Source organism: Pseudorca crassidens, chromosome 17 (genome assembly GCF_039906515.1).
Source record: "Pseudorca crassidens isolate mPseCra1 chromosome 17, mPseCra1.hap1, whole genome shotgun sequence".
NCBI classification, from domain to species: domain Eukaryota; kingdom Metazoa; phylum Chordata; class Mammalia; order Artiodactyla; family Delphinidae; genus Pseudorca; species Pseudorca crassidens.
The window spans coordinates 37737681-37750430 of NC_090312.1; the positions used below are offsets into that span (position 1 = coordinate 37737681).

General features: G+C 37.0%; 1 protein-coding gene across 8 annotated transcripts in view; it reads right to left on the reverse strand.

The window, feature by feature from the left end:
- The window catches only part of VPS13B (vacuolar protein sorting 13 homolog B), a 798169-nt gene that overhangs the window by 230158 nt on the left and 555261 nt on the right, over positions 1-12750 (reverse strand). For all 8 annotated transcript variants that reach the window (XM_067711645.1, XM_067711646.1, XM_067711647.1 and 5 more), the window contains exon 34: positions 9474-10161. In XM_067711645.1, the coding sequence (XP_067567746.1) occupies positions 9474-10161 (688 nt within the window). The remainder of the gene's footprint in view (positions 1-9473; positions 10162-12750) is intronic.

Sequence of the window (12750 nt, forward strand, 5' to 3'; positions counted from 1 at the left end):
CTCCAATTTTGAAAGAAGATCTACTGTGGGTAAAATGCTATCAAGCAGCATTGCATGCTACAGAGAAATCGTGAAAGGAAGAGCCAATCAACGTGGCAAACTTCATCGTTACCTTATGTAAAGATACTGCAACAGCCACCCAAATCTTTAACAATCACTATCCTGATCAACACAGAGGCAAGACCCCACACCAGCAAAAAGATTAGAACTCGCTAAAGGCTCAGATGATGGTTAGCATTTTTAGCAATAAAGTATTTTTCAAGTAAGGCATGTACATTGTGTTTTAGATATAATGCTATTGCATACTTAACAGACTACACTATAGTGTGAACATAACTTTTATATGCACTGGGAAACCAAAAAATTCTTGTGATTTGTTTTACAGCAATATTTGCTTTATTGTGGTGGTTCTAGAACGGAACTCACAATATCTCTGAGGTATGCCTGTACCTATTTTAGAGATAAACACTAAGAAATTTAGTTATTTGCATGAAAGAGCCTTGGCATTAGAGCCATGACTAAAAGTAGAAATTTCTGATTTCCACTCCCAAACCCTTCCCCATACATAAATACCCCCCACTGGCTGGGTTCCTTCTTATTTAACTTTCTCACCACAACTCTCCCTGAGTGATGTACTAGAGTGCCTCCCATTTAAAAGACCTACTTACTTGCTGAGTCCTGTCAAAGCAATAATTTCATTTCACATTACTACTGGCCAGCAAGAAACGTTCCTAGCAGCTAAATTTTCAGATAAATGTTCAAGTTGTGATCATTATGACATTAAAGTCACAGGTTAATTCTAAGCCTTTCCAGGGACATTAGCAAAACTGTTAATTCTAAAGAGACATGTAATTCAATCCTTCTCTTAAAGTCACAAGAACTAAATGAAATCAAGATATGATTTATGAGGCGTTAGAAGCCAGTTTATGATTTTCTAACTGTTGGTTTACTTAAACGTCTTCAGCACATTTTCTGCAGACCTATTCATGAAAGAGTAAAGAAGCCAATTATTATAACTGAAAATTTGCAAACTACACAATATCTATAATGGCACTGAAATGACATGAATTTTTTTTTTTTTGGCCGATTACAGCCCCTATTTTAAACTCAGCCTAAACATATTAACAATGATGAAAAAAGCAACAACCACCATAACATTAACAATTCACTGAGCTCTATGCTGCACACTTAGCTAAGAGCTTCATATACATCGTTTAATCCTCGCAGCAACCCCAGGAGGTTGCTACCCGTATATCCCCATATTAAAGATAAGGAACTGAGGCTTAGAGAGGTTAAATAACTTGTCCAAGGTCACACAGCTGTATGTAGCAGAGCATGGATAAGAACTCACAACTAACTCTAAATCTTGACCTCTAAATGAACTCTATTCCATGTTTGCCTCTTAATTGAATCTGAAGCCGTATCTGTAACATTTATAAAACTAGAAAATGAAGGAAGTGTCCCATACTAGAGGTATCATGACATGGGTGTTTCTAACCTACACAGAAGTTGTGTCATAACCTGCTTTTTTAGAAAGATAAGTTCTAATCAACCGTAATTTCTGTATTTTAGTTTAGTTGATGTTTGAAAAATTACAATAAGATAAAAAGGTTGCAAGAGGGCAGAAGCAATTGTTTTCAAATTAGTTTGTTAGTCCCTAGCACCCATTAACGAGTAATAAGATGACTGTGTACTGAGGGAGCAGTGGGTGGGGGTAGCGAAATCCCTCAGAATGGTTCAACTCCTTCACAATTGACCAGATGGCACAGTCATTTCTTCAAAAACAAACAAAAAGCCCCAAACAAACAAGAAGAAAAATGACTTTTTGAGGCTGCCTTGGGCTGCATAGTCAAGATATGAGGCAATTTCAAATCTGGACTCCATTACCTTAAACAAAACAAATACCAATTTTTAAATATTTATAAACACAACTAATACGATTATGTTAAAACAACTACATACATCTTTATTTAAATGAGAATTGCCAATAATACAGCTGCTACATGTAAAGGTGCTGGCAGAAGATCTCATTTCTGTTAGAGGTTGCTCCAAGTTAGAAGGGCATGGAAAAAGGCCATTATTTTAATATTTTAAAAAGAAACCTGTTAACTCACAGATAAACTATCTACTTGGACTAGATGGAAAATCATTTATAGGTTATTAGTATTAATAGTCATAAAAGAAATTGAAGTTGATAATTTATACTTCAAATAATTTGCCATTTTTTTAAATTATGGAGAGTAACATGAAACACTTTCAAGTATAGCTGGTATAATTTAAGATCACTAAATTATGCAGATTGGGGACTATATTAATGACACTTTCAAAATCATAAGCAATTCTCATCATTCTTATTTCACTTCAGGTTTCTAAAATAGATGTAGATATAGGTATACATAAAGATTCCATTTTATTCTGGGTAGCATCCCATGTAGAATTAGGTTTTTTAATATATATGTGTATAAATGGTCTTATAAGATACACACATATGTCTATATAGTCACATGTGCTGAGAAGGCAGACTGACATGAGGAACAATGAGTTTCACAGCATTTCCTCTTCTAACGTGATTTTATAATATATGAAAGAATATCCCTAAGGAACACATTGAGAGAACACTATTACCAGCCTTTGAGTATTTGGGTATGTTCTTTGCTTAATGGTGACATGGGCAGAATCAAGTTAATACTGACAACTCCCTGGGAGCAGTAATTATTCATTACAATATATTTAACTGATCTGTGCTTATAGATGTAAAGATATTAAAGTATCACTTTTGGAGGAAATCCTGTATTAAGTTTCTCAGAAAACCATGCCTCCACTAATGGACCAGAAAATATTTTTATTATCTTAAAATTGCAGGATTTCTGGTGCCAGCCAAAATTGAAATAAGCTCAGTACAGCCCATCTCCCATGCTGCTTAAATGAAAACTCAAGAAAAAAGACAAAACACAAATACCTGACGACTCTCAAAAGTAAACAAGAGCAATGCAGACTGGGGAGGGGAGTTAAACTTGCAGATATGACCCAATAGTGGTGAATTTTCTATTTTGTTTTGTTTCAGTTTTCCTCTTTTTCCTTATAACTTTGACTTGAGAGTGAGTCCTAAATTGTGGTGCACAGTGATAGCAGGAACAGCCGAAAGTCCAACAGAAACCCTGTCTGGAAGATAAGACCCCTGTTTTCAATACTGTTGGGGAAACCAGCCGCTTTTTAGTTTTCTTTTTTCTCTCCTAGTTTTGCCCCAAGCGTGGGCTCTGTGTGTGTGTGTGTGTGTGTGTGTGTGTGTGTGTGTGTGTGTGTGTGTGTATAAAGCTGTACAATGCAGTGGCTGTGCTGTGGTGGCAGTGACACAAGCATTTAAGATATTATGGAAGAATTACAACTGTGTTTCATGAGGTAAAGGTAAACATGCTTGAAATAAATGGAAATATAGAAGTTCTCAGAAGAGAAATAGAAACTACAAAAAAATAACCAAATGGAAATATTAAAACAGAAAAATCCAATAGAAATTATCCAATATGAAGAACAGAGAGGAAAAAAGAAAGAACAGTGAATGGAGTCTCGGGGATCTGAAGAGCAATGTAAAAAAGCTTAACTTTGGAGTCCCAAAAGGAGAGTAGGAAGATTGGTACAGAAAAATATCTAAAGAAAGAATAGCCAAAAAGTTCCTAAATTTAGTTAAAAAAATATTTACAGAGTCAAGAAACTCGGAGAACCTCCAACAGGATAAATTTAAAGAAATCAAGCCAGACACATCATATAATAAATCTCAGGAAACCAAAGATAAAGAAAAAAATCTTGAAGGCAACTAGAGGAAAACAACACATTACATATATGGAAACAAGGATTGGAATTACCATGAATTTCTCATCACAAACCACAGAGGATAGAAGAGAGTGGAACAATATCACTGAAGTGCTGAAAGAAATGTCAACCTAGAATTCTACATCCAGCAAAAAGATCATTCAGGAATGAGAGACAGAGAAAATAATACTCCCAGATAATGGAAAACTAAGAGAATTTGTTGCTACAGACCTGCTCTAAAAGAAATGCTAAAGAAGTTCTTAATGCTGAAGGAAAACATACCAGAGGAAAACCCGGAACTTTAGGAATGAAGGAGGAGCTCTGGACATGGTAAATTCCTGGGAGAAATATAAAACGTACTAGTTTTTTCCTCTTTAGTTCTTTAAAATATGTAAGATTATTGAAACAAAGGTCAAAATCTTATCTGGTAGGATTTTCAGTATGTGTAGATGTAATATATATTGGGGAAGGGTAAAGAGACCTTTATGATTGTAAGGCTTTTACATTTTCTTGGAGTGTTAAAATATTACCACTAACTAGACTGACTGTGAAAGATTAAGCATATATATTGGAAACGTCAGAACAACTACTAAAATACATTACAAAGACACACAGCCAAAAAGCAAATAGATAAACAGAATACTAAAAATTATTCTGAATTGCAGGTAGGGAAAAATCTATTACTACTAAAAAAATAAAATGAAGAGTAGTCCTACATCATTCCTCAAAATCCTAGCAGTTTTCCTTAAACCATCCCATACAAATGACACTAAGCTTTTCTAAATTGTTTCTCCGGAAGTAGAACTTACAGTTCTTACTTAACTCTACTTAACTTCAAGCGTTTCACAAGCTCTCCATGTCGGGAAGATCCATATCCTGTTAAACGTTCATCATTAGCTATAATAAGTATAATTACTAAATGATGAGAGATGCCTGAAGGCCGAAACTGGGTCTTATTACTGGTTCCTCAGCATCTTGAATATGTCTGATAAATAGCCAGTGTTCAAATAGAAAAAATGAATGACTATTCCCAAACATTGCCTGAGTGTAGAAATGAAGGCACACTAGGGATCATAAGTTCATACTAAAATAATGTCAAGTTGATTGTCTAAAAGAGGGGGGTGTGATTTTAAAAACCATGCTGATTAATTTAAAATAGTTACCTCGAGCTATAACACTATATTCCAACAATGCTCAAAGGATTTTTAGTATTTGCTTTCAGGGTCTTCACTGCAAACTCTTGAATATGTCAAATAAAAATCACATCTTCATAATTTAATGTGAAAAGTACTTCCATCTTTTTAGAATTACCCAGAGCCATGCTTAAACAATGAATGAAGTCAGTGATCAAATGGCTCTTACCATTTTTATGATCCTAATGAATTAGAGAATCAAAACCTCTGAGATGACCAGGGCCTTAGAGGTCTCCTGTGTATGAATTATTTTGTAACATTCTTATTGGTTCCCTCATTAATTAATGAGTTAAGTAAAATCTTTGACATGTTCATTTTGTATTTATATAAGAATTATGATTTTTTTGAAAATTATCTTCTGAACATGATAAGTGTTTTGACGGAGTGACACAAAATTCTTTGTTTACTTTTTGTTCCATATGATTTCCATACAAAGTAACATTAGCACATATAATAATAGTTTGACTTTCACATAAAACAGTAAACAATTACACGCTGTTGTGCTAAAAGTTTTTTTACAATCAAATGTTTCTGTCCTCTTAAAAAAGAAAATCCATTATCTCCAAAGCAACCTCTGGCCACATCTGAAATGCTGAAATTGGGTGATCACTGAACTGCACATATATGCTAAAACTGCTATTGGTTGGCTGCCACTTGAGTTACCTTACAAAAAAGGATTTATTTTAGAATCAAGAGAGAAAGTATGAACACTACAGAAAGACATAACATGTTTCTTCTTTCATTTTAAACTTGCGATGCCTTTAACCTTTCCTTGACCTTTCTTAGAAAGTTAGCTGCCTGGTGATACCCCTTTTTGTCCCTCCAATTAAGACATTGCCAATAGTCCCTTCACTTCAGAATCCAGAAATGCAACTGGCCACTTCCACTTTACTCCTTCTCTTCCCCATGAATGTTAGTGTTACGGTTATTCATATTTTTCTCTTTTTTCTTACCCACATGGTTACTATTTCAAAGCTTCAAAAGAATCCTGGACATGGAACACTGCTTTCTTCAGGATTAAAAGTGCTACATGAAGCGTTTCTGGACGACTAAATTGGTAATGGAACTTTGATAGTTCATTCAAGTGGACCAATTTAAAATAGAAATTCCTCAAATCAGTTTTTGAAAAATAACTTCATGAATATTTAATAAAATTTATGTATTTAAGTACTGGATAAACTAATTAGTGTTCCACTAGAATATCAAAAGAAAACTTGCATCTTTAAAACAAGTCAAAATAAATTGTAATCTGATAGGGTAGTGGCTTACAGATGTCAACTTCCTGAGGCCAAAGCTAGTTTAAATATTTTTAGAAAGGTAAGTATGGGGAGACGAATTCCAAATTACAGAATGATAAAACTTTAGATCTGGAATGAGCCTTGTTGGTATCTTTTATAATCATCACATTTTACACATAAGGAAACAGAAACCCAAAGAAGTGAACTGCCGGGCTAAGATCACTCTGCTAATTAACAGGAACAATTAAATCCCAGGCTTTCTGCTTCCTAATTTAGTAATCTTTCTACTATATATTGATATTAATAACTAAAGCAGTAGCAGCAAACATTTATGAGGGCCTACTACTTGCTAGACTCAATGCTAAGTACTTTCATTAATTATCTCTTTTCGATTTCATAATCGCCCTATGACATAGATAGGTAGGTACACGTCTCCTAAGTGACAGAGTTAGAATTTCAACTCAGGTTTGTCATTTACCAAGAGAGGCTGTACTGTGTAGTCACATCATGGACACATATATGCAAAGTCACCAGTTAAAACAAAGAAAGCGAACCGTTTGCATGGTCTGGAGAGGGACAATGGAGGTTGACGGACAACTGCAATTCACATCTTTCTGTCCACTCCATGGAGCCATACAGGGTGAGAGACTCAGAAGTCCAAAAAATCTTGGTTTTGTATTTTAGCTCTGTCTATTGCTAAGTCTGTAATCTTGGACAAGTTACTTCTCCAAACTTTAGTTTCTTTTTATGTAAGATGGGAACATATTTCCCACAGAGTTGTTATGAGGATTAAGTAGATAATGCATTTAAAGCAGTTAGTACAATGCCTGGCACAGACTGAATACTCAATAATTGCTAGTTGTACTTTTTGGTTTTTAGCCATTGTATTTTAACTACTTGTTTTCAGACAAATTTCTCCAAATCACTAAATTCATTTTTAAGAAACATGCTAACTTATACTGATGACTCTATTAGCATAGTGTAAATGTCCAAGAAGATGCTTTTTGTGTAAGGAAAGGCATCCACAAGAATATTATGCAAAGGATGCTCCTTAGGAGGTATGTAAGACTTTTTCCTCCCACAGGTAAATCCCCTATACTCAATCTGGCCCATAACCGTCATCCTAAACTTCATCTACTGAAATTGGGTTCCACATTGGTCTATGCACAAGGATGTTTTTTTAAACAAAAAATGCTTTATTATTTCAACCTAGGAACCAGTTACAATTCAAATGTACACCTTTGCTATGAGCCCTGAACTTTGCTGAACTTAGTATCTTTTAGTAGAAGCTGCTAAAGCCACCCACCCATAAAGCAACTGCAGCTGAAAGCACTTAAGGAGGGGCTTGGAATTAACTTTTATTCTCCCAATCCTACACCTACTTTTTGCCAATGCTAAGCAGACACCCAAACAGGTATCAGGTCTACAGGCAAGAGTCCTTGAATCATATAACATCAACTACTTCAGAACTTCTCCCATCTCCAGTGACCTGAAGTACCCATTATATTACAGGCACTCAGTAAATGAGAACATGTTTGAAGAAGGGAGGCAGTGGTGGCTGGTAAATGTTGAACATCTGGCTCTCAGAGCAGGACAGCTGATTGACAGCATTTGCCAGTATCTGTGGTGTAAATATTCTCACTATGGCGATTTAAACTACCAGTGGTTTAACAACGGTCTTTCAAAGTTCCTAAAAATTTAACAGTCAGCTCTTTTGAGCCAGTATGAGCCAGCACCAGCACATCAATGGAGAGAGGGCCAGCAGGCAGCCTAGGAGGTAACGCTACGATTTTCCTCCTTAGCAACTGGCCAGTTACCACCTTCTAAAGTAGAGGACTTGAACTATACCTCTGCAAGAGCCAAGGGCTCCTTTGAACCTACGTCCTTGGGCTGAATCCTGACCCTCACACCTGCTATCTACTCTCCAGGAGCCTGCTGTGTAAAATGATTCTCCTTAATGCCAAGAATGAACCAGCCTGACTTCCAGATTGGACAAATCCTCCAGATACCTCACTGCTGGCGTCCATCTGCTACACGGGACCACCTGAGAACAATAAAATGCCTGAATTATACCCGAGCTTGCTAGGGCCCTCTTCCAATACTGGATCTTAAGACGATCCAGCTACCCTCTCTGGTAGTCTTTCCCGCCAAATCTCTAATTCTACATTAACTCAGGGAAAAGGTCTCTGTATCTTCTTTGGCCCTGTTTTCATTAGCTCTTGTTACTTAACAGCCCATACGTCTTAAATCTGAACCCCTGATCACTTTCCTAGTCTCAACAGGCAACAAGCTTCAGAAGTTCAATTTAATTATTATAATATATGACACTCTCAGGTTATAAGGAAGGTTTGGATGGGGCAAGAAGAGCCAGCTGGCCAACACCACTAATAAATGCACTTGTTGTAGATGTATAAAATCTTTTTTTTTTAAAAGGAAGTAGCATTTTAAAAATTTTTATTTATTTATTTATGGCTGCCTTGGGTCTTTGTTGCTGTGTGCGGGCTTTCATTGCGGTGGCTTCTCTTGTCACAGACCACAGGCCCTAGGCGCGTGGGCTGCAGTAGTTGTGGCTCACGGGCTCTAGAGCGCAGGCTCAGTAGTTGTGGCGCACGGGCTTAGGTGCTCTGCGGCATGTGGGATCTTCCTGGACCAGGGCTCGAACCCATGTCCCCTGCATTGGCAGGCGGATTCTTAACAACTGCGCCACCAGGGAAGCCCAGATGTATAAAATCTTTAGGTCATCTTATTTTACTAATAAACCTTCTCAAATGCACTTAATATTATGCTGTTACAGCAAGATGATTAGGGCAAAAGAATACCAAAACAATAAACTTCATTTTCTAAGGTTTTTCTGTTTTTACCTGAACAGCTGCATTGACATGGAAAGCATACCTATGGGCTATTAATATGAAAAAAACACTTTGCTTCCTAATCACTGGAAATTGTTAAGCATTTCAATAGCCCAGAAAGAGCCCCTGTTTCATTCAGTTCCTGAAAAAAAATTCAGAGGCACAGTAAGAACACTAAGGCTAAAAACCCTGTTACATTTCAAACATTTACTTAAGCATGATTCAGCTGTGGGACATGAACTTTACATATTTACATATTCTGTAGAGAAAAGAAGTCTTGTCTGGTCTGCCGGCTGTTTTCTGCTTGATCAATATTCAAAGTTTGGGACTAAAACTTAGTATGTAGTAGTAGTGATTAGCACCCCAGTAAATTTGAAGGCTCTTACCTGTACATTTGTAATCAGAGGCCACCCCTTTAAGCACAGCATCGAAAATGGATATTTCCACTCGCTGCTTTCTGTGGTGACAACTCAGAAGCAAAGAAGGCTGGGACACAATAAAGTACAAAAAAGGTTCTAGCTGCAGGTCACCAGTTCCTCTTCGTCCAGGTTGCCGAACGATAGTTATGCCAAGCGCTTGTCTAGCAGATGACCTTGTGGATGCATGCAGACTTTCCAGAGAGATGACCCCTATTTTTTTCCCTGAAGGAAAAGATATGTTGCTGCTTAAGAGATCTTCTGCTGTGACCATGGAAATACATGCCTGGCTGGGCTTAGCGACGTCTGAATCAACTTCTGGGAGATTTAATGAACTCTTGCCTGTTTTTTCATTATCCTTTTGTTCTTGCGATTTTGATTTGGGCAAGGCCATACAGGAATAGGTCATTAGTGAGATTCTACTTGCAGTAATGAATATGTCAAAAGGAATAAAATTTAGATTTTTTACAATTGATGACTGGCGTGAGGGACGGGCAATGCGATGCTGACTGGTACCACTGTGCTGCTCTATTTGTACGATTCTGATTTTAACACTGTCACTGCCAATTCCACTATCCTGAGCACCACTGTACCGAGATGAGGTATCAGCCATGGTTCCATCATATGTATCCATTTTTTTCTGTTCTTGCTTAGAGATCTGTAAGGAAAAATAATAAAATATTTTAAGCTAGTTATATTCCAAGTGTTACTATATAAATGTTACAGAAGCATGTTAAAAATGGGTCTAGTATAACTGAGAGTAATCATAGAAAGAAACTAGGCGCTCTTTCAAAAAAATTATTCATGTTAAAATGCCAAGACAATACTTAGGATAAACATCAAATGTGCATTTCTATCATTAAAATATATTTTTCAGAGGAATTCCCTGGCAGTCCAGTGGTTAGGGCGCTGCGCTTTCACTGCAGAGGGTGCGGATTCAATCCCTGGTCAGGGAACTAAGATCCCCACAAGCCAGAAGAAAAAATAAATAAATAAATAAAATGTACCTTTTCGTGTCAGACTTTACTTTCTTTGCCTTTTAAAGAGTTACATTAGTTAGTATTCTTTACCGTGATCTTCCAAGTAGTATAATAAACTGTTTCCAAATCATGATTACCATTGGTTGAAATTATATTTCACGCAGGAGTAGTTTATATTGTTTACCTGTCATTATAAAACTGATTTATAGGATTTTGGATAGTAAAAGAGGGAAAAGTCAGTAGTTCTAAATTATGAAGGACAAAGAAAACTAAATGTGTGCCATTCAAAACGATGTTTATTTTCCTTTACTACAACAGGACTTGAAACAAGGGTAAGTGTAAGTGATCAAGCAAAATGTAAGTAATTAAAACCCTTGAAGGTGGATTTTCCCTTTGTGCACTGAATGTATCCATGATTTCTCAAAATTTTCCACCAATTGCCTACATAGAGAACAAAGAACAACTTGGTGGTAGCAGCAGTTATGACTACTTTGGCAGCACAACAGCAAGACCTCCAGTCTGATTCTTTGGTTCCCTTTTTTAGTCTCCCAACCATTAGTTTGTGATACACTATTTGAGACCTAGATATTTCACTTGATTTTTCACTGAAGTGATTCAGATTCATTAAAGAAATCATGGAAAGTCTGAGAGAAAAACAAAACCCTCCCGACCCCCATTTTATTACCAAACATAGCCAATGGCAATCTTTCAGTGTATTTCCTTTCGTCTTTTTTCCTACCTGTGCGTAGGTTCCCTCCCACCCCACCCCTTTATGGTTATAATAATACTGTAGAGACAAATTTGAAACCCTTTTTTTTTTTTTTTCTCTGCGTTGGGTCTTCATTGCTGCATGCGGGCTTTCTCTAGTTGGGGCGAGCAGGGGCTACTCTTCGTTGCGGTGCATGGATTTCTCATTGTGGTGGCTTCTCTTGTTGCAGAGCACGGGCTCCAAGCACACGGGCTCAGTAGTTGTGGCTCACGGGCTCTAGAGCTCAGGCTCAGTAGTTGTGGCGCACGGGCTTAGCTGCTCCATGGCATGTGGGATCTTCCTGGGCCAGGGATCAAACCTGTGTCCCCTGCATTTGCAGGCGGATTCTTAACCACTGGGCCACAAGGGAAGTCCCTGCAACCCAATTTTTTTACATGCTAATGTACTCTTCATAAATGCCATTTTAAAAAGCTGCGTAATATATCATTTAACGTTAGGAATAATTTGTTCAACTATTCCCATATAATTGGAGTTTCAGGTATTCAACTTTTGCCAACAAACATCTATGACAAACATCCAATAAGATTTTCTTAAGAGGATCCTAGAAGTGGGATTACTAGGTAAATGGTATGAAGAAGTTTAAGGTTGTCAAATATTGCCAGCACCTTTCCATAAAGGGTGCACTAAACTATATTACGATCAGCAGTGGAAAAATATTCCCAAAGTACTGGGTATTGCTTCTCATTTTTTAGGCTGTTCCTTAATTTGGTAAATATAGTATCATTTTTCCACATGCTACAAATTATTATAAGTTGCTTGTGAAAATGTTAAAAGGCAGTTAAATAATTCAAGACAATGATGTTATAGTCATTAAAATTTTTCAAATAATAGTTTTTGTTAATTTATTTTAAAGTTGTTCAGGAAGGCACATTGTTGTTAGAAAAATCCAGCCTCAGGTATTTGAAACAAAAACAGCTAATCCCCGTTCTCTGAAGACACCACGTTCTTTTAAACCATCTAGGTATACCATGCTCTTTCCCTTCCTGGAGCCCCCTTCTGAGCTCGATGTAGCTGGCAAACATTTAGCTATCCATGAAGACTCAGAACAATGACACCTGTCTGAGAGTTTTGCTTTCAACTCTTTTCCTGCTTGGTGATCCTAATAGTTAACTCAGACTTCTATTTTAGAATTTATTATTTTCTACTAAAATGTTCTGTGGTGGCAGTATCAGATAGTATTAAAACAATCTAAAGGCTTTGGAGTCAGAGAGAAGTAGGGTCAAGTGTGACACCTGCTAATTGTACATTACGGGACAAATTACAATCCACTCTAAGACTACATAATCTCATCTGTAAAATGGGGATAATAAATCCGACCTCAAGGGGTTAGTACGAGGAGTCAATGAGCTAATGTACCTAAAGAGGTCAGCACACTGCCTGGCATATAGTAAATGCCTGATAATGGGCAGCTGCTGTGTGTTTGTCTCTTCTACCAGGTGAAGGACTGCTGGATGGATTGGGCCACATCATTTTGCTTCTGTCTATCACCAAGGAATAG